At 36.8% G+C, this 23176-nt stretch overlaps 1 protein-coding gene across 1 annotated transcript in view; it reads right to left on the reverse strand.

Annotated features, from left to right (window-relative positions):
* Positions 1 to 23176, reverse strand: part of LOC120633878 (rho GTPase-activating protein 7) — an 85075-nt gene that overhangs the window by 8901 nt on the left and 52998 nt on the right. Inside the window, exons 4-7 of the mRNA XM_039904258.1 lie at positions 13086 to 13199; positions 10997 to 11139; positions 1124 to 1739; positions 868 to 1013 (exon numbers count right to left, since the gene is read on the reverse strand). Coding sequence (XP_039760192.1) covers positions 868 to 1013; positions 1124 to 1739; positions 10997 to 11139; positions 13086 to 13199 — 1019 coding nt within the window. The remainder of the gene's footprint in view (positions 1 to 867; positions 1014 to 1123; positions 1740 to 10996; positions 11140 to 13085; positions 13200 to 23176) is intronic.

A 23176-nucleotide genomic window follows, 5' to 3' on the forward strand; every position in this document is an offset into this window, starting at 1 on the left:
GCTCTGAGTGCTCCCGGTGCTAGGGAGACCGAATGCATTGATATAACTGGCGCCATTACTGGCGCTATCGCCGTAGTGCAGTTGATAAAACCAAAGAAGTGACCCGAGAAAGGTGAGACTATGTTATGCTCCAATAACTATTTACTTTAACATTTAATTAAGTATCTATTAGAAAATACTAACTAACGAATAGATTCCTTGAAATCGTGGGATAAATGTTTTCATTTAAAAGTAAGGTTTTTCTAAAATAGGTATCAGAGATGTGTCATAGAAAACAAACCATGCATTACTCTAATACTCCGACATATTGGCATTTTCAATAGTTTACTCTCGTTGTGTCCATTGTGATGTTTCAAAAGCACATTAAGTAATGGCCCTGACTAAGGTTATTAGTCTGCGGTAATCGCTTACAAAATGGCGCAGTTATTGACGCTTGTGGACGTGCTACCATGTACGTTGCCATTGATTTATTAGTTTACATAACCGTCCTTGCATTCGTAATGATTTCCATTTAAGGTTACTTCACTGTCTATACAGATAATGGTTTTTTGTCTCATTGTAATAGGAGTTCAGAGAAAATAGACCTGAAGATACTAGGAGTACCTTGTCTTAGTTTTACGTCTATACACGTGGTCCTAGAATCTATATCCAAAATTTTGGCCCTTCATAAAACTGATACGATCACGAAAAAACCTGCTCTATAGTACAATTACGAGTATTTGTAAAAAATAACAGCCGATCGGTAGGTACATATTTACGTGAAGTTATTATTGTTTTATGGGCTATTTGCATTTCACTTTTACAGCTCAACTAGAGTTACGACTAGCAGACCTGTATAGTAATAAAATTTAGAAATAAGTCACTCACTTCTGTCCCTCCTTTCCTAGATTCAAAGAGCTGGTTCTTATAGCTTGCCGTCTGTGGGGGGTATGAGCCGGAGACTTTTGCACTTCACGCAGAACTTCAGGATCTGGTTTGAGTTCTAACTGTGATGCTGGTGGTTCAACATACACCTAAAAGTAAAAAAGGCACAAAATATTATCCGAGTGTAACAAAGAATTCATTAAGTTCACGAACGTGGCTTTTATAGGAATGAAAAGCACACATACAAAAGTACACATACCTCAGTATTATGATGTGTATTATGTTCTTTATAATAATTATGTCTCCAACTAGCTGGCTGGCACTCAGAATCGCTAAGTGCACTTGAATCGTCACTTTTCAGACCTCGATGAAAAATCCTTTTTGCTCTACCCAATTTTGACTTAGAACTTTTATTGCTTGATCCCATACTGTTGTCAGAAGCATAACTAGAACTATCATCTCCAAAAGGCGGGTGTAGTATTGGAAATGCTTGTTCTAAAGGTGCTATAGGTGAAGGTGGCATGATTGTCATAGGAGAAGGAGGTTGGGTTCGGATAGCTGGAGTATGAAGAGGAGAGCTATGAAAATCTGGAAAAGGAAAGGCTGTAGGTGAAGTTGGAGTCATATCAATATAGTTCAAGTCAGGATATTTATCCTGTTGAACATCTAGAAAGTGTGGTGACGATACTATGACTTCTGTTCTGTTCTGCCGTTTCCTTCTTCTCGTTTTAAGAGATTCAACTCTTCGCAATAAAGCTTTCGCTCCGTCACGTAGTCTTTCAGAGCCAGTCCTTCGAAACCTTGTACCCGTTTCCTCTTCATCTTCTTTATCACTTGGTAACTGAATGTGAGTTTGTTGACCTGGTACTGTTAATCTGAAAAAAACAAGCAAAACGGGTCACAATTGCTTCGAATTCGATAACTTATATCAATCACCTTTTTTAACAACCAACAAAACACATTTCATCATTCACAAATCAATAGTTTATTTGCCGTTAAAAACTTGATCCAACATCAGAATTTCGAAGCCATTAATTAAAATGACGGTAACGTTGAAATCGTTTTATCTATTCCCCACCGATATAAGGCTTTTATCACATATGTTAATAGGAATAACAGAGACGATATCAAAAACACGGCAATTAGTAACAATTTACATACCGATCTAAATGGATTAAATGGATTAATGAAAAGGCAATTTGTTACGACGACGCGCAACGATTAGATTAATTTCGGACATAGAAAGGCGAACCCATTCTACTGGTTTACCTATGACAAATTACCGAGTTACGTAGGTGTGTTGAATAATGTTTTGATCGAGTGTTAAAATTATGTAAATTGAATAAAACGGCATAGTTACGGATGCATTGGCAGCAAGTATCAGCTATCAATGATATAAGTTGTTACACATTAATTTCCAATTACTTTTCGTGTTATATTACTACCATTCAAAACTTATAAGACTACACATAATGCATAAATACTGCACAAACTTATATAGTCATAATAAAGCTAGTTTTTTTAATTTGTCGGAGCGTGCTTGTCTCTAGAAAATCTTTTTTTGAGTTTGAAATTTTACAATCCGTAGGAGTCGACCAAATGGTGTGCGATAAAACGTGATGGGTTGTAGAATAAAAATATTGTAGGCGTAATTTTACTTATATAAACTGGACGCAAATCCGCTACTGCTGAAATATACAACTAAAAAAACTTTTAATTGAAGTCAGTTTAGTCCAATAGAAACTAACTTACTTAAATACTTACTGATAATATTCAGTTTGAAACATAAAACTCGATCAACACTTAAAGGAAAGACGGCAGATTTTACAGATGGATAAATGCACGAACAAAAACACTTTTATTTCACACCATCGAAAATAGAAATAAATGAATAGTTAAGAACTTAGGTAGAAAGCAAATATGAAGACCAGTTTTGGTAAAAGATTACGCAAAATAATTAATGGCTTTGAAACCAGAAGTGAGAGAGCAAGTATTAAATAGCTTCCAGGCAAGGACAATATTGTTTCAAACTAGAGCATAATTATAGGTTACTTTGATATCTTTCCAAAGTTATGTGAAACTCCTGAGAGTGTAGCACAGTTAAGTAAGTTTTGAGTTTAACACATAACTTGTTTACAATAATTATTCTATTAACGTTCTTGGAAAGCCATTTTCAAACGCAAAGTTTAGCGGAATTTAATTACAACCGAAATGTTGTCTATTTTGTTACTTTGTTGTTTAATTTTGGTTTGCTTTCATTCAATTCGTAATTCGTATTTATTTACAGTAGCAGTAGACGCGAATTTTCGAGTTTGTTAAATCAAATTAAAATTGTTAAAAAATTTAATTAGGAGATACAAAAACTTTCTTAGGTTCCTTTTACTTTTAGTATTTAAATGAACGAATAGAAAAGTAATTGGAATTCTATTATTTTGGTATCTACTTGTTTTAATTTCATTTGCATTCATTTCAATTACAATGTTTTTTTTTTATTTTAAATCTTTTATTTTACCAAAGCATTTTTAATGTCTTGAAGCCAACGCAGTTTCTCTTACATTAGTGCATCCCAATTTTAAATGAATGTGAGCCTCTATTTGGGTTTAAGATGGATACGATGGGTAAAGCGGTAGCCATATTAATAGCGATTTGACTGTTATATCATATTTCAATTTCAGTATCAGCAGGTATATGCGGGTAAAGTATTAACTTATTGAGTAAACCATATTATTTTTTTTATTATTAAGCTATTTTTTCACACACGGCAGAAGTTTAACTTCTGATAAGTAGCCTACGAGAGATTGAGGTGGATGTAGAGTATAAGAACTATGAAAATAAATGTAAGGTTTATTATTTAATTCCCACGGTAAATAGAATAGATGCAAAAAGTTATAATGTTTACTATCTCACTCTGTCCTATGCATTTATGTGTTTGTGTCTATATAGACTTATTTTTTCGTTTCATCGAGTTTGAAATCACAACGATTCTAAAGAATTTTCACTTCAAAATCCTTCAGTGGTTAAGGCTACAGAATATTTTTTGGAAAGTTATTCGAGAATATGGTGATGTACATTGTACATATTAAAATTTGTCTCAATCATGCATCGAAACATTTCTTAAGGCCCCCCGAAAGTTAAGTCGAGCTACCACCGCGTCATTAAACCGTCTCCCAAACATTTTCTACGCGGCATCGTATCAAACACTAAATCGCTTAACGGCACATGTTTTTCGGTGGGGTGTTCCAAGGCCCGAGTCTCCCACCAGGCCAGACTGGAGAAAAAATTCATAAAATATAAATTCTCAAACTGCCTTTGCCCGGGGATCAAACCCGGACCTCCCACTTATAAGACCACCTGCTCTCACCAATGCGTCAGATACTCTGCATGGTAAAAAAAAATACTTTGTAAAAAAAGTGGCAAACGCTAACAATAAAACCAAGCAAGCAACAAACATAACCTATCATTATTTACGGTTTGGCAACCCGAAATAGAAACGTGATAGGTGAAGGGCCAGAGCCCAAATTGTAAGTAGAACAAATACCCCTAGGGCGTAATTACCAACAGATTGACGTACGTCAAGATACCCATTGTTTATAGCTACCGATTAGTTCTGTCGTGTCGTAAGTGAAAAGATTTCCGATTAACAAAATTCTTAAACGGATTATTGATTGTAGCTTTAACTTTTATCGATGATATCTTTGAATTTAGGTATCTAAAGCATCATCATCATCATATCAATCCATTATTGTGTCACTACAGGGCACGCGACTCCATAAGAAGAAGGGGTTAAGCCGTAGTCCACCACGCTAGTCTAGTGCAGATTGGTGGACTCCACACACCTTTGAGAACATTATGTAGAACTCTCAGGCATGCAGGTTTCCTCACGATGTTTTCCTTCACCGTTAAAGCAAGTGATATTTTGATTACTTGAAACGCACACAACTTAGAAAAGTTAGAGGTGCGTGCTGGGATTCGAACTCGTCCCCCCCGGAAGTGAATTCGAGCTCCTACCCAATTCGCTTCCAGGAATATGAAGCTTAATATTTAAGTTTGATTGACATTGGGTGGCACTTTATACGCAGTATTCCTTCTGCGAAATGTCGCTCTGTTTATATGCGATCGTTTTCCACTTGGTTGGCTATCTTTGTTGACGGGCTGGCACGGGCGGGAGTTAAAAATTATATCCCCTGAAAAGGGATATAATTAACGTGCCCATCGGCTAAATCACTGGTACATGGAACAGGAGAAGTTTACCCCTGTTTATTAATACACATTATATTATTTGGATATTATTTCCACTTGTGCGCCTGTGCTCTCAGAGTTGGTAAAGCTGTGGGAGAAGATACATTTATATCCTTTCTCCCGGGAGATAATTGTCTCCTGTCCATACTAGCCGTGCTGTACGTCCATCAATTATTACTCTAAAAAAGAGAATAGAAAGTGAATATCCGTATAACAGGTAGTACTTGCTTGATTTATTATAAAATAATAACAATTACTTGCTCAAAAGTCCATTGTAAACTTCACAAAGAAGTATTTAAAGGTCAGTATATAAAACCATTGTAGTAACATCCTAACAATAATTAACCTATCATTTTCGAATTATATGGTATGACACATCAATATCATACATAGGTCACACTTTCGACTAGCAGACCTAGCGTAACGAGCGCGAGAGCAGTATCTCGCGGATTATATCGACCGGCATCGACACAAAAATGACTTCTATCGCTAACATAACACAGTGTGACAATGTTACTGTGAAATAAATACTCTTCCAATGGCTCGCCATAAAATGCTAATATGACGACCTCCCTAGCTCAGTGGTCTGCACGGTGTTCTTATAAGTGGTAGGTCCCGGGTTGGATTCACGGGCCGGAACATTTTCGGAATTTATATTTTATAAGTTTTCTCTGGTTTGGTTTGATGTGAGGCTTCGGCCGTAGTGACTCTAACGACAAAAGCGTGCCACCGAGAAATTTATCTTTAACCGAATAAGGGCACTGCCATACCCCCACCAGGTTAGCTCGCTAGGTTGTTATCATTATTAGAAGAGTAATAAAAAAAAGATGCTATCACGTTCCCTAAAAATATATTATAAATGTGAACGAAATAAGCTAGTCAATTAAAAACGTAGTAATTTTAAAGATTTTGTTGTCCTTATCGCAAGACTTTGCTGTACAAAACATAACGTGCGATAAAAAATATTTGAGACTTACTAAAAATTTCTTTTCGTGTAGGCTATGCTAGATCTACGGAAATAATGATTCGTCACAACCTGATATTGAAAAGGAAACTGGCAAACTAGTGGGGTCCATTATATTTGACAGGCGTCCATTCTTCTAGTACAATAATTATAATACCAATAGACTAAGAGCAGGTTAACAATTGAATAAGGACTGTCATTTCAATCAAATTTGGCAGTCGGTCAGTAACTGTTAAAATGTAAAATTAATTCCATAGGTAAAAATAATCGTCTATTGAACAAAATCAGCTCTTGTTTTAAGCTACTCAGTAATTTGTTTAAAATCAAATGGCTTCTTACTTTACAGTCAGTAGAACATGAAAAGTCTCAAAGTCAAAGAACGCAGTCATGGTACAGGGCTAGGTACGGCCGGGCACGGGTCACGTACCACAATGAGAGAAGGTTTAGGCCGTAGTCCGCTACGCTGGCCGAGTGCGGATTGGTGGACTCCACACACTTTTGAGAACACTATGGAGAACTCTCAGGTTTGTAAGTTTTCTCACGATGTTTTCCTTCACCGCTGAAGCAAGTGATATTTTTATTGCGTTATATGCGCACAACTTAGAAAAGTTAGAAGTGCGTGCGGGTATTCGAACTCGGCTCCCCGAAAGTGAAGCCGAAGTCCTAACCATTGGCTATTGGCGCTTTTACTTAAATAATCTATATTAACTCTACAACCCATTGGGATATCAGCTCTTAGACTATTATACATTGCTGGTAGCGACGGTAAAGAACTAAAGACGAACGCCCATTACTTACTGATTCAAGCTTGACAGGTGACCAACTTTTACAGACCCCTGCTTTGAGGAAGTATAAGGAATGTTATTTTAGCTACTTACTGCCCAGACATTTCGCCCGCGTTTATTTTGGTATGAAGAAATCCCACGGGAACCTTTTGTTTATTCGAAAGTTATGTCCGTTTTAAGCAATTAAAATATTACTTGATTCAACGGTGAAGGAAACCTTCTTGAGGAAACCTGCATGCCTGAATGTTCTACTTATGTAGTGTGTTCTCAATTTTGTGTGGAGTCCACCAATCCGCACTGGGCCGGCGTGGTGGAGTACGGCCTAAACACGTTCTCATTGTCGGAGGAGACCCGTGCCCTGTAGTGCCCGCCCCAGCGCACGGGTGCAATAAAGATACTTATGTGGGGCATTTAGGAGTAACTTATTAATAAAACAATTACGTAGTAAATTAATTCAATCAAAAATATGTTAGTAACACACCACCTTTGATTTTCTTCTTTCTCTATTGTAATACGCATGTTTACTGCAAATTAACTTTCCGCTTAAATCACTCTATCTATTGCTAAAAACTGCATTAATATCTGTTGCGTAGTTAAAAAGATCTACGCGTACAGACGGCGCGAGTGACTTTGTTTTATACTATGTAAAGATGGCTTAAGTAAGTACGAAGTGCCGCCCTGGGCCAATTCATTTTTAGAATTGGTATTAGTGATTGAAAACTCGATGGTTTAACGTTTTCTTTGTTAATCAGACACCAATTTCCCAACATCAGGCAACATACGAAAACTTTCCAAACAGAAGAGGACAAAACCTTTAACTTTTTCCAGCAACCCGGCAATCAAATCCAGGTACGTGAAAAAATATTTTTAACTAACGAGAACAGTCCAGTACAATATTAACTTAAAGTTATCGAAAAGCTAAAGACAAAGTAAGTTCAGGGTAGCCTCTTGTTTTAGCTAAGGTATCTAGAGATGTGTGCAGGGTCTATCTAAACTGGCGGCATTTAAAAAAGAGAAGGCTTTGTATTTCAATCGGTTGCAATCAAGGGCCAATTATCCCACTTGAGGAACTCTTGAGAGTCTTTCAGAGTAACGTACATATGAAAATAAAAAAACCTTACATGCACTCAAGGTTGCTACATAGAAAATATTATACGTGTCAGTGGTTATTTAAGATATTAAAACCGGTAGTAACCGATTTGGTGCACACGAAGTTGCACAGGCCAGCTAGTCGTATAGAATACGGCGATAAAGTAATTGACTTCTATTTGAGACAAAAAGTATACAAGGGATATAATTAACGTGCCCACTTGCTAAATCACGAGAACAGGGAATAGGAGAAGTTTATCCCCGTTTATTATTGCACATATTATTTGGATATTATTTCCACTTGTGCGCCAGTGCTCTGAGAGTTGATAAAGCTGTGGGAGAAGGTAAATTTTTATTCTTTCCCCGGGCAGAAAAATGGCTTCTGCTCATGCTAGCCGTGCTGCGAGCTAGAGTAGAAAGGAGATTAAAATGACCAAGCCAATGTTTGGACCAATGTTAATTTGTGCCAACAATTCGCGCCAATATATGAAAGGATAATGTTACCAATGATTAGCGGCTATTGTGAATGGAGGTTATTTATTGCTTGTTGAATTGTTGATTGAAAACACACGTATTGGTTTTCGTGGTAAATTAAATGAATGACATTTCGATTTCTTTCTTTCTTTGTCAATATTCCTTGACCCGAAAGTGAAATTACAAAAGGAAGGGTAAAGAGATTAATGAACTTGAGGTAGTTAACATAACTCTATATGTACCTACTATTAAAGCAGTAAAATTTTTATTTTAGTATTTTTTTTGTTTTAAATTTAAAAAAAAAAATTACATTAAATACGGTATTTTGCCAACTATGGGCCTACGTAAAAAAAATATTTGATATCGACTTTCGAATCGAATTTCGCACCAATATTTCCATTATTCCAGAACTAGACATCAAGCATCGTATTTCAACATTAGTGCACAGCCGCATATTGAAATTCTTCGGACACGTCTCCAGTAGCGTGCATTGGGTTTCTTACCAGTGGCAGCAGGAAAATTGCAAAAAACAACAAGAATCCTCCTCTTATACCAGTTACACATAAATTTTAAGGTAGCCAATGCTTTTGTGCATGTATGAAGTGAACGCCACTGCACGTCTCCCGGAGAGACAACAACAACTTCATAGAACGCCTTGTTGTGCAGGACAAGGTAGAGGGTACTAGAGCGCGCGGTAGGTCACCCATGCGATGGACCGACTAGATCAAATCTTCAGTGGGAGGTCCCATGCATGAGTGTACCAGACTATCTGCAAATAGGGAGAAGTGGCGAATGATCGTGAGGCCATTAACAAATGCCACAAAAAATGTCCCACCGTGATGTCCACGACCACTCTGAACTATGACCAGAAATATGAATTTACTAACTTTACTTTTTCTCTTCTTTTCTGTAACAAACTTAAATTTTCTTTATTTTTGTTTTCTTCCTAATGTTATGTAAGTTTTAACAGCAGTTACTTCGGTACTGGCATAATACTAGGCATAATACTTAATACTAGCGTTGTTGGTACATAAGTATCCACAACATTCGGCTGAGTCAGAACCTTTTTATCGGTCCGACAGATTGGCGCAGTTTGCAGCGATCCTGCTTTCTGAGTCCAAGGCCGTGGGTTCGATTCCGTAGCCTCCAAAAAAAAATTAAAATAATAATATTAATAATAAATATATTACGACATAACACACATCGCCATCTAGCCCCAAAGTAAGCGTAGCTTGTGCTTTGGATACTAAGATGACTGCTGAATATTTTTATGAATAGGATACATAAATACTTATAATATACACTAGCGGACCCCAGCGCCATCTGACGGGCTGATTTGTTAATCTAAACCATCCAGGGTGCCACTCAAACGCATACCGAAATATTCATTCAAATCGGTCCAGTCGTTTAGGAGGAGTTCAGTGACATACACACGCACACAAGAAATATATATAAAGATATAAACACCCAGCCACTGAAAAACATTCATGTTCATCACACAAATATTTTCCAGTTGTGGGAATCGAACCCACAGCCTTGGCTCAGAAAGCAGGGTCGCTGCCCACTGCGCCAATCGGCCGTTCAAAAAATAATTTAACACAGTAAAAATATTGACCTAAATAGAATTTTTACAGTCCTTTGTTAAAATATTCAATAGGCCGTCAAAAAATATCTTCAATGCACGGAATTTGACCCGTTAGAGTTCTATTAGAAGTATATAGAATAAGTATTAGATTATATAAGTTACTCCATATTGTAGGTCTGTATGCTCGGTTCTGGTAAATGCACATGTTCCATTATATTCCCTTGTATTCTGTCTGTCATTAGTTATTAATTGTACGAATAAGGGACACAAAACATTGCATAATATGTATACAAACGCTACACGCCGTAAATGCTCCGCTATTTTTAATGATTACGTTTTTGCGGTGCTTGCGTTTGAGACTCTGGGCCCATGGTCTTCGGACACGAAACATTTTAGTAACATCGTGTCCCAAAAATTGTTTTTGTTTTGTCAACGGCTATGTCTGGCAATTCAAAGCGGCAAAGCGCAATTATAGGCTTATATTTATTGTAAATATTAATTTTAGTTTGTAATTATTATTACTTATAACTTAAATATAGCAAATCTGCTATCTATATGTATAAAAGAGAAAGTGTGTGGGTATGTTCCGTATAGGCTCCGAAACGGCTTAACCGATTTCAATGAAACTTTCAGGGAATCTCCGGATTGACCTGGCGAGTAATCCTGTAAAGTTTGGTGACGATCGTAGCACTCCTATTTTTGAACTGTCAAATACAGCTTTTATTTACTATGATGATATTCTATTGTTGGGTGTACACGGGTGTTGATAATGATCTTCACCCGCTCGAGAAGAGAATAGAAGATAAAGAATACGGAGAGAAATAAATGATTTAATATATTATGAGACTTAAATTAAAAATTTAAGGATGTAAGTTTATTGTTTAAATAAAATAAAGCAAAATCTAGCCCGGCGAAGCGGGCTGGGTACGCTAGTAATAAATAAAAATTGAACGCTACACAATATGTTATTAGGAAAAAGTAATTGTATGAACTTACATATCAGGCTCAACATCCGTATAGTGGCCATCAGCATCCACCAGCCCCACTCTTATGGTGGGGAGGGTCTCGTCTTCATCATCTTCCACCTCCCCCCGCGCCTCACGAGCTTCCCTCTCCGCTAATGCACGAGCTGCTATCACCTGGAATTAAAGTTTGTTTCATCATCATCATATATAAATGAACAAATAAACGTAATACACCAATACATACATTGCCATATAGCCCCAAAATAAATGTAGCCTATCTTTACTAATATGACTGATAAAAGAACCCCAAAGGACGTAGTCCACCACGCTGGCCTAGTGCGGATTGGTGGAATCCCCATACCTTTGAGAGCATTATGTAGAACTCTCAGGCATGTAGGTTTCCTCACGATGTTTTCCTTTACCGGCGAAGCAAGCTATATTTCTAATTACTTAAAACGCACATAATGTAGAAAAGTTTGAGGTGCGTGCTGGGATTCGAACTCAGCCCCCCGAAAGTATTGGATTATAGTCGAGCTACCCACTGCCTACCACCGCTTCAATATATAATACCCAAATCAACAAAAATCATCCTCATCCATAACTCTATACTAACGAGGCAGTTATGGGGCAAAGAAAGAAGCAATTTAACGAGTTTTCCACGGTGTAGTAAATTAAAACAGTAAAAAGTAATGTATTCATTGGAATTATTTGACCGGATTAGCCGCATTATGATCCATACTGAATAATGCATAGAAAGGCTTGCTATATTACCATTTGTAATTCCTTTTAGGTGAAATTATATGGAAATAACTTTGTTGTCGTGCAGTACTAGGTATTTACGGGCAAAAATATTATTATAAGACTAGCTGACCCGCGCAACTTCGTCTGCATCAAATCGGTTATTATCGGATTTAATATCTTTTAGCATTTCTATACCCGTCGTAACGTCTAAACGATAGGTCCAATTTGAATAATTTAAAGAGGAATTTGCAGGTACATAATCAATTTTAACTATAAAACTATTTATTTTGATAAGGATCTGATAGGAACGTCACCGTCTTAAGATTGTACCCGTGTTTTGATTGACAAATTATAACAAAAATCGGTTATTGTGTCTTAACAGTTAGACATTTAGCCTCCCGGACTTTTTTGTAGGTAATAATGATTACTTTATCCATGTCCATCCATCCATACATACACCCATCCACTCATATATTCATACTCACAAACTTTCGCATTTATAATATATGTAGGATGGTACGCATGCATTCGATCGTTTACCCAGAGCGACTCGCTGTTATCTATGATGAATTATGTCCTTTATCTCCGACTATATTTACCAGATCTTCATTAAAATTTCACAATACATGCTTGATAGTATACACTTTCAAATAAAAAAAGAATTATTAAAATCGGTTCAAATTTAACGGAGCGATAAAGTTAAATTGATAAAAAATTTTGCATCTCATTTCCCGGGAGAAGCTTATTGTTTATCGGGATAAAAAGTAGCCTATATGTTGACCCGGAATATCAGCTACCACTATATCAAATTTTATTTAATTCCATTCAGTAGTTTTCACGTGATGCCCGGACCGACAGACAGACAGACAGACAAAAATTAAATAAAAATCTGTTTTGGACTCAGTATCGATTATAAAGCATCCCCCGGTCAAAACTTTCATAAAATATTAAATGTACAGAAATCTTCCAGTTACAGTTTTATTATAACTTTCAAGTTTTATTATAGTATAACTTTCAAGCCACTCCACTTTAGTAGATATGAAAATTAAGCTTAATTTGCTATAATCCGCGAATATAAATTAATAATATTGTAATTTCTTCAATCCTTATACTCCACACCAAACAGATCTTCGGGAATTTTCCCCTTTACGCACATTTCGCTCCGAAATCAACCGCTCCGAATTATTGTAAAGTCAACATCTCCTGATCCTCAGGAGATGTTGACTTTACAATAACCTTCACAATTATTCATTGTTACCGCAGTTGATTGCTTCACCTAGTGGCAAAAGGGCTGGCTTATTTTTTGCGCAAAGTATCAGCCTGGCTGTTATAGGTCTACATGAACAAACCATAATATTTGAATGTTATGAAAGGCTTACTTGTAGTCTTCTTTGAGCCTGTGGAGTTATCTCGACGACTCGCGACCATCTTCTTGATTTCCTCTCGTACTGCCATTTGTCACTTAAAGCGCATTGCTCGTCGTCGGAGTCGTTCTGCAACAAACGAAATTTTTTTTTTTAAATATATAGACAAGTGCTTGACTGCAATGACACCTGATGGTAAGTGATGATGCAGCCTAAGATGAAGCGCGCTTGCCTAGAAGATGCCTATTCATATAATTTGAATAGGCATCTTCTAGGCAAGCTTTTGATTTGAAGGTACCCAGATTATAGGTATCGGGGAAGACGGGAGGGCATTCCAGGCCTTTGCGGTGCGGATCAGAAAGGAAGAAGTAAAACGCTTCGTACGTGTTGATGGTATTTCAACCACGTAACGGTGCAGATTCTTTCGGTACCTCGCAGTAGTAGAAAGGAGATGGTTTGACCAAATCGAATAGGTCTTGAGCACACTCTCCGAAATGTATCTTGTAGAAAACAGCCAGACAAACAACCTTGCGCCGGTGTTCAAGGCTTTGTAGTCTACTGACTACAAGGTCGTTGCAAATGAGTCTCTTAGCACGACGATCCACCGAATCTGTGGCAGGTTGCCTGGCAGAGATCGCTATCAAGCGATAAGGCCGCCTTTTGTATTCTACTTCTTTCTTTATTATTATATTTTGTATATGTTAATGTTGTGGTATACAAATAAAGACTTTAATAATAATGAAATAATTTACTATTCCACATGACGATAGTCTGGTGAAAGCTGAAAAGGAAAAAGTATCTAAATACTTGGACCTTGGTCACGAGATGACCGCCATGTGGAATGTTGAGTCGACCGTTATTGTTCCGATCGTCGTTTCAGTCATTGGTCTTCGAAAAGCTTCGACCAACATCTTAAGAAGCTTTCGCTTGGTTGTTGGATCAAGGGTCGGCTACAGAAGGGAGTAATCCTTGAAACGGCGCGTATTGTGAGGAGGTTCCTCACTCTGGAGCCCTGACCGCCGGGCATCGCTTGGGCATTCAAAAGCCCCGCGAGCGGAGGGTGGATGTTTTTTTCTTTTAAATTTTTAATAGTGTTTTATATTTTCGTAGTCAACTGCATTCATCTATCGAATTACGTTCGAAAGTTTGCTTTAAAATGCAAAAAAAAAGAAAAGTTATAATCATTTAGGTACTTCCGCTTGAGATTTTCCGCTTAAGTGGAAATGGAAAAGAATGCCAAGCATACGCATATCTTCGCAGCGGACGTTGAATTGTAAGGAAATTCTATTTGAATAGCTTTCGAGGCATTCGTACGTTAAATACCTTCATGACGTCGCAATGTATTCATAATAGCTTAGGAATATAATATTAAAAAAAAAATTGTTGTGGATTTGAATATAAGCAGTACCAAAGTATAATTGTGTGTGTGTACATTATTCTAATTCCATTTGATACCAACATTGACGGAACTGTATAAAATATGTAGGACTAGACTATGGACTTCTATTACTTTATAATACAGTTACAATTACACTGAAAGTAAGTAAATACAGTCAAACCTGGATAAGCGAGAGTTCAAGGGAGCACAATCTCATTCTCGCTTATAGAGGTTTCTCACTAACCCGAGTTTCTCGCTAATGCAGGTACATGGGTAGCGTTTCTCTCGTATAGAGGTACGCAGCAATAACAAGACATATATTCATGCACTATGTAATTTTATTTTATTTAGAACTTATTTACATTTAAAAAATCCGTGAATTTCGTTTGGGTTTCTGTTTTTGTATTTTGAATGTTTTTCTCTAACTCATAAATTTTGTCGAATATTGCTTGCTCGACTGTCGCTTATAGAGGTACGTAAGTAGCAGTCTCACTTACAGAGGTCCGTAAGGGAAAAACGACTCTCTCTTACAAAGGTTTCTGTTTCTCGCTAATAGAGGTTTTGGGAGCTTAAAATGACGGGTCCTGGCAATTACTCTCACTTATAGAGTTTTCTCACTTATCCAGTTCTCACTTACCCAGGTTTGACTGTATTTGAATTCGTTTTAGTTTTTCCTGTGTGCACCCATATCGCTCGCACTGTCGCTTGGCACGAGTGATGGCGTGATTTCTAAGATGGCGGTGAATGAAATCACGTTACCTGTTGCTAACACAGTGAAACAGTTTGATTCGCGATTACCCAGCGTTTGTGTTTCCCCAGCCTTCCCTTAATCCGCAGTTTTGAGGCGGCGGCCATTTTGTATCGATTTCCATAAAACAAAAAAAACCTAAGCGAAATCGGTTCATCCGTTCGGGAAATACTATGCCACAGACAGACGCACACTTAATTTTGATTTTTTTCGAATTTTGAATCATCGTTGCTGTCATACTACCGTATAATATAGTTCTATTAAATAAACATAGAATGTTGACTGTCGTAGGCTCGTTACCACAAATCCGATTAGTCCTTTGTACCAGTTCGCTGATATTACTTCATTTGGGATTAACACGACTCAACTCGATCTATTGTTGTTGTCGGAACCGATCAAGAGATTCGTATAATGAGAGAATATTTATTGGGTAACTTTTCGTTATCAGTAAAGTTTAAAATCACTGAGTGGGCGCTGGTGAGAGTTATGGAGTAATTTCAAGAGATCAAATCCATACTTATAGTATTCGAAAGTGTGTGTTTGTTTTTTTGTCCTTGCTTAACGCCCTCACTCAGCAACCAATTAACTTGATTTTTGGCATCGATTAATTTGAAAAGATGAAGAGTAAAATAGGCTTTTTTTATATTAAAAGCGGGCAAACGAGCAAGGGGGTCACCGGATGCTAAGTGATCATCGCCGCTCATTAACATCAAAATTCAAAATTCATTATTTTTAAGTAGGCCAAGTTTACAAGCACTTTTGAAACGTCAAGTCAGTCTGTAGTGACTCTACCACCAGTTCGCCACCGAAGCGTTGACGGCTTATAAGGAGTTTGTTTATCCGCCCCTTGAATAACCCTAGATTGTATTTGGGAGGAAACACATCAGATGGGGGATCGTTTCACAATATGCAAATGCGCGGTAGAAATGATCTGGTATTGCGAATAGAAGAAAGTACTATTCGCAATACCAGATCTATACTATTCTTTTTCTCCAGAAGAACAAGAAATTCCCACCAGATTTGTAAAAAACCGTAATAAACGCGGATGAAGCACAACGGAACTCTCTATACAGTTATACTCTCTCTACTCTCTCAGTCTTTAACGGTAAATATTCTCTGTTAGTGATAGGAAGCTAAGAGCTGATACTGGCAGATGCTAAGTTCTCTTTCAAACTTAAAAAGAAGAGTATAAAATCCTTTTGCCGACTTGGGTCAACGTTGCTTCTACTATCGATTTTTACGTGTTGCTGCTACTAATACCACACATATCACGATTATTTGCAGTAATTTGTGATAGGGAATTAAAAGAATAATACGTCAGGTGAAACTGCAGTAGGTCTTCGGGTCGGTAATTTGCCATGGAAAATGTTTACATGAAGGTTTGAAATAGTTGGCCATTGAAGCTCACAGAGCAATAAGAGATATTTTAATTCCGTGACGGAGATCAGAGATACCAAAAGGTAGTTTAGCAGATTATAGAGATTCGTTGAATTTAGGACGTAAATCTGAAAGAACTAATAGTGCAAGTAACATGCAATTAAAGGGGAAGTGATCAATGGCGTGCACTTCATACAAGAACAAACGCACTGCCTACCCAAAAGAAAATCGAAATGAAAGAGTTTTTCTATTCTATGCCATCTTCCGGCATTCGATCTGCGACTATCCTGATAAAAAAGCCCTTGGCACGCGTGCGTGGGTCGGATTCCATTCAATTCTTTTACCGTTGAAATAGAGAACAAATGTATAAAAGAACGAGTGAATAAATGAATGAATTTATACACTTTTATTGTACACCACATAAAAAACCACCACAGATAAATTGTACATAAAAATAAAAATACATAAAAATACGGGGGCTTTGATATAAATATAAAAGTTGGTAGGTCCTATATGTTGGTCCAATATATAAATTTCTTCACCAATCAGCCCATCACACGTTTATCGTATTTTATCAAGATAAGGTCATCAGTCTCCTTAACCAGCCATTGAACTTCCAGAACAGGTATTATAATAAAAATACTAATTTTGCAATTACGTCCATTTTCGAAGTATTTCAAGATTGCGCAGAGTCATTTGCGCACTCGGTACAGTCGCTTAAATAAGTTTTACATAGCTCATTATGACATTGTTGTTAAGGACGCTAAACTAGGAAACGTCCTATTTTATACATTATAAGAAGGAATCATATTATAAATTCGTATACTGAATCCCACAAATAACTTCTGTACCTTTCGCAGACGATATGTAGATTGACACTTATTTGTGATTATTTCAAGTCGGTTTTTTATATCCACGTTTTATTTATTATATTAAATCTCTGATTTAATATTAGAAGCCACGTTTATTTTCAAGAAATAACTAAAATTATACATGATAAATAATATGTCACTATAAGTGGTTTCCACTAAACGATCTTTGTTTTAGTCTTATATTTTTGCTCGGTATTATTTGTGTAACTACCCGCTTATACAAAAATTTTCTTTTTAGCTGCATTTAGTTAATCTAATAGGTAATATAATATAATTTATATGATTTTATATAATTTATATGTACCTTCTATTATGTACGCTCACAATATGTTATACTTTTAAGTTTAACGTTTGCTATACTAAGCGATTTTTTGTAATTCTTTTTAGAAATACAATATACTATATATTGTTCTACAAATACTATCCTAGTAATATTATATATGTACGTATGTATGTGTGTTATGTACATATGTGTGTATACAGTATAGTATGTATGTGTGTGGATGTTTGTTACTCAATAACGCAAAAGCAGCTGAACGGATTTAGATGAAATTTGGCATGCATGTAGCCTTTGACATGGAAAAGAACATAGGTTATATTTTATCCCGATTCTTTGAGTAGTTCCGGAGGGAAAATTTAAAAGTATTTGCGAGCCAAGCCGTAGGCAGACAGCTTTAAAATTCGGTATGCGTGACACCTATGCTATGGAAACGGGCATGCTCTTTCTATACCTAGAAAGAGCATGATGTCTAATAGTTCTCGTGGTGTGATTAAAAATTGTTAACGAGCACACGGGAATAAAAACCTTATTCCACGGGAACGAAGTCGCAGGTATCAGCTGGTATTATTATAAATATACTGTGAAGCTAAAGTAAGTACCTTTTTCTCAGATGTCATCAAACGAGCCGCTGGGAGCAAGTGGCCCAGAACCTCGGATTTTGGTACTCTCAATAAATATAAAATTAATTTATTTCAAGTAGGCTTAATATAAGCACTTTTGTAACGTCAAGTCTTTCTGTGTGTAGTGACTCTACCGCCGTTTCGGAAGGCAGATTCTACCGAGAAGAAGCCGGCAAGAAACTCAGCAGTTGCTCTTTTCCAACAAACAATTTTCATTTTAACATTCATTTTTTCTATCTTGTGAGATATGAAAGCAGAGCCGGATGCTTCCAAGCAACCTTGTCATTAAGAAATTCATCAATTGTATAGTAACCTCGCTGTAATAAATGTGTTTTAACATATTCTTTAAACTTATGCATTGGTAGGTCCAAAATTACGTTAGGAATCATATTATAAAAGCGTATACTCAATAAAAGACCTATGTCCAGTAGTGGACGTAAATCGGTTGACGTGATATTGATGACATAATGAATAAAGTATAATAAATATTCAAAACATAAATCAGAGAACAGAAAAGAAGCGAGTATTTAGCCTCATCAATCAAATACATACAAACGGAAAACCAGTTGCGGGAAAACAGTCATCTGTTTTCCCGCAACTGGTTTTCCGTTTGTATGTATTTGATTTCAATTATTAAATTCAAATACATATAAATACAATGAACGCCATGGACGGCAACATAAATTATCCTTATACATTAAGCTAAACATAAACGTGTAGATGCAATTATAAATTATTATTCCAAGGAAGTCTACATTAGAGGCTGTTTGTAAAGTGAAGTCGGTCTGTTCATGGTGACCCTATCAGGCAACGGTTTAGAATGTATATTCTAGTGACAAAAAATCAGCGTAACGTATTTTGAAGTCAGGCGTTTATCTTTTCCGGGGATTCTTAATATGGCCGAATGACTTCAAAAACGTGTACTACTTGCTAACTGTTTTTTTTAAACTTTTGTCCTAGTCGTAAATATGAATAAATAAATAAACTAAGACAATAGACTCATTGCCATCTAGCCCCAAAGTCAGCGTAGCTTGTGTTATGTGTACTAAGATGACTAATGAATATTTCTATGAATAATATACATAAATTATATATATATTTATTATTGATATTAATTATTTAGGTATATATTAATTATTATCACTATCTATATATTTTATTGTAAGTTTGTTATATGTACATATTATATTTGTATATATAGGTTTATGCATGTTTATTTGCAACACAGTACAGTTAAATGCACCACCTACCTCTCTTCTTGAGCTGTTTTTAACGCCTTTGGTTGCCTGGATGAGATCGCTATGTAGCGATAAGGCCGCCAAATTGTATACCTTTTGTTAATTTTTTACTGTTAATTTGTTATGTTTATGTGGTGTACAATAAAAGTGTATTCATTCATTCATTCATAAATACTTATAATATACAAATAAACACCCAGACACTGAAAAACATTCATGTTCTTCACACCAACATTTTCCAGTTGTGGGAATCGAATCCACGGCCTTGAAGTCTGAAAGCAGAGTCTCTGCCAACTGCGCCAATCGGCCGTCAAAGTTATATTTAGGTACCTATGTACATTAGGTAAGTACCTATACATGAATTTCTCAGTATACTGAATGTCTCATTTCAAATTATGTTAATGTATTTATGTCTTATATTTGGTGCTGGTATGTTATAATAACAAAGACAGGTTTCTTTTAGTTCTTCCATTCAATAAACTCCATTCTTAGCGCTTTAGTTCACAATCATTCTCAGATCATTCATCGGCAGCATTGTATCGTGTCATGCTAACAAATTGTGGTAGCGCCGCGAGTGAATCCAATACGTTTAATTCATTCTCCATTCAATCGCAGCTAACGAGGAGATGACAGCCTTTGGCGTATCGTCGATTTCAATAGAAATCAATCGAAAGCAATAATTGAAGTGCTAAAAATACGTATAGTACAAGTTACACTTTGACACGTTAAAAGTAAACAAATCATTATTATTATAGTTTTTAAATCGTTAATAAGCGTACTATACTAACTGCCAAAAAACCAATCTAATGAAATAGGATGTTGTAAGAATTAATTGGAAAAGCTTTTACGAATGTTTTAACAAAGGACTGTAAAAGTTCTATTTAGGTTAATATTTTTACTGTGTTAAATTATTTTTAGAACGGCCGATTTGCGCAGTGGGCTGTGACCCTGGTTTGGAATGAAATTGGGGGGTTCGATTCCCACAACTGGAAAAACATGAACATTAATGTTTTTAATGTCTGGACGTTTATTTGTATATTGTAAGAATTTTTATATCAATACTTGTAATAAAACTAGAAGATTTCTGTACAATTAATATCTTTGGAAAATTTTGATCGGGGGATTCCAAAACTGATTTTTATTTAATTTTTGTCAGTCTGTCCGGGCATTACGTGAGAACTACTGAACGGATTTAAATAAAATTTGGTATAGTGGTAGCTGGTATTCCGGGTCAACATATAGGATACCTTTTATCCGATAAACAATAAGTTTCCTCCAGGAAACGGGATGAAAGTTTTTATCAATTTTACTTCTTTTTTTACTTGAAAGTTTACTAACAAGCCTCTATTGTCTAATTTTAATGAAGATCTGATAAATATTGTCGGAGATTTTAGGAGTTTCTAGGTTTTATTAAGATATTAAAACCTCTAATAACCGATTCAGTGCAGAAGAAGTTGCGCGGGTCAGCTAGTTATTAATAAAAATATTCATCAGTCACCTTAGCACCCATAACACAAGCTACGCTTGTACGTTCCAAAATCCACGGTCCTGGGCCGCTTGCTTCCAGCGGCTCCCAGCAACTTGTTTGATGTCGTCTGTCCACCTTGTTGGGGGCCGACCAACACTGCGTTTACCTGTCGGGGTCGCTATTCAAACACCTTGGAACCCCAACATCCATCGGTTCTCCGAGCTATGTGCCCCGCCCATTTCCACTTCAGCTGAGCTATGTCGGTAACTCTGGTTCTTCTACGGATCTCCTCATTTCTGATTTGATCACGTAGAGATACTCCCAACATTGCTCTTTCCATCGCCCGGTCAGTGCCGCATTCTGAGCCTTCTTATGAGTGAAGTGTTAATCTGTTTATAAGCGATGGTTTTCCACTAACCATGGACCATGTACTTGGTACGTCACTTATTACTGTTAAAAAAAAAACCGACCGAAGTCAAACGACTCGTTGAAACATGGGGGTCGGGAATCAAGCCGCACGATAAGGATGTGTGATGGAAATCCTTATAGTAATCATTGACGGACCAAGATAGTGCACAATGGAGAGTGAAAAATTATCGTCTATAAACACGCCAATACTTCGCAGGGCATGCAAGAAAAACGTCCTGCACCGTGCCGCCCTGTATTCACCAACGTGAACCGGAACACAGAATTGCGACAATACTTCTGGGGGGAGAAATCAGTATGATAGAAGTACTTCCCCTTCTACTCTATTACTTTTTAGTTTATATAGGCAATAGTTTTTACTGGAGTGTTTAAAATCTTTTTATTCAACATTTAATTCACCTTCACCTAGGCACCACCATCTTTTCGGAATTATGTGCGTTTTTAATTTAAACCTATAAATATTTCTTGCTGTACCAAAATCGTGAGGACACCTGTTTCCCTCAGGGTTCAAATTATGCCCAAAAGAGGGTGAGTCTGAGTACCAATCTCCGCTTGGTTAGCGTGGACTAAGGCCTAAACCCGTCTCACTCTGAGAGGAGACCCGCTATCTGTTGCGTGCCAGAACGGGTTGTCGATGATGAACTTACTTAGACTCAACATATACATTATAATTTTTATTAGTGTTTTACCTACACTTGGAGGAATTATCAATTTTATAAATTTAAAATGCATATAAAAAATTAGGAACCGTAATATGGACGGTTTTCATTGTAAAATGGACCTTTGAAAAAGTAGATCGATACTGCAACGTTTCCTTCTAGATGACGCTACAGTTGCTTAAGACTAATGAAATAGGCATATACTAATTTCGGCATCGACGGTAGGAGAGCCTTAGCTTAATTGGAGAAAGCGCTCAGGCCGCGATTGCTAGAGAGTCCTGTGAGTCCTGTGAGAGTGCTCAAATCCTGTCGATTCCGAATATGCATTTTAAATTTTATAAAATATACATTATAGCTACATAATACAACCACTCATCTACATTGAATCGTAATATAATCCTTGAAAAACTCCTATCTGTATTGCATAATGGACAGTCATTCAAACAAATTGTCGGGCAGGCTCAATTGTCGATAGCAAGCGCAGAAGTGAGTGCAACACGATTAATTCACCCGCTCAGAGATTTATTGCCGGTCACCCGATAACAAGGTTATGACAGGCGGTCGGTTTAAACAGATTTAGCGTTTATGTTACAAATTGGATTAAAATGTAGCGCGAAATGATTGATGTTATGTTATGAGCTTTCGCTATTATTGTATCAGATAGTTGCGAAGTGGTTATAGCAGCAGTTTGTACTTATTATCAGTGCTGCCGGCTTCTTACTAATAATGAACGAATTAGTCACTTGAATGAATGTCCGAAAGCAAGAACGAATGAAACATGATTGCAGCAATGAACGATTGAAAGAACGTTTACATTTCGTGGTTTACAAAGCAGAAAATACAATTCAACTTCATCGGTTTCAGGGCACTAGTTATACCCGTAACAATCCAAGTCTCCCAACTGTCTTAAGGGGGTCAATCTATCTTTATCCCCTCCTCTTTCGGTTGGGGTGATTGTTAGACGTCTGGGAAGTAAATAAAGGGTTCCCGTATGCCGTGGCGGTGTCAAAAAAATATTTAATTACAATAACAATTGGAAA

Source organism: Pararge aegeria, chromosome 22, assembly GCF_905163445.1.
Source record: "Pararge aegeria chromosome 22, ilParAegt1.1, whole genome shotgun sequence".
Classification (NCBI taxonomy): Eukaryota; Metazoa; Arthropoda; class Insecta; order Lepidoptera; family Nymphalidae; genus Pararge; species Pararge aegeria.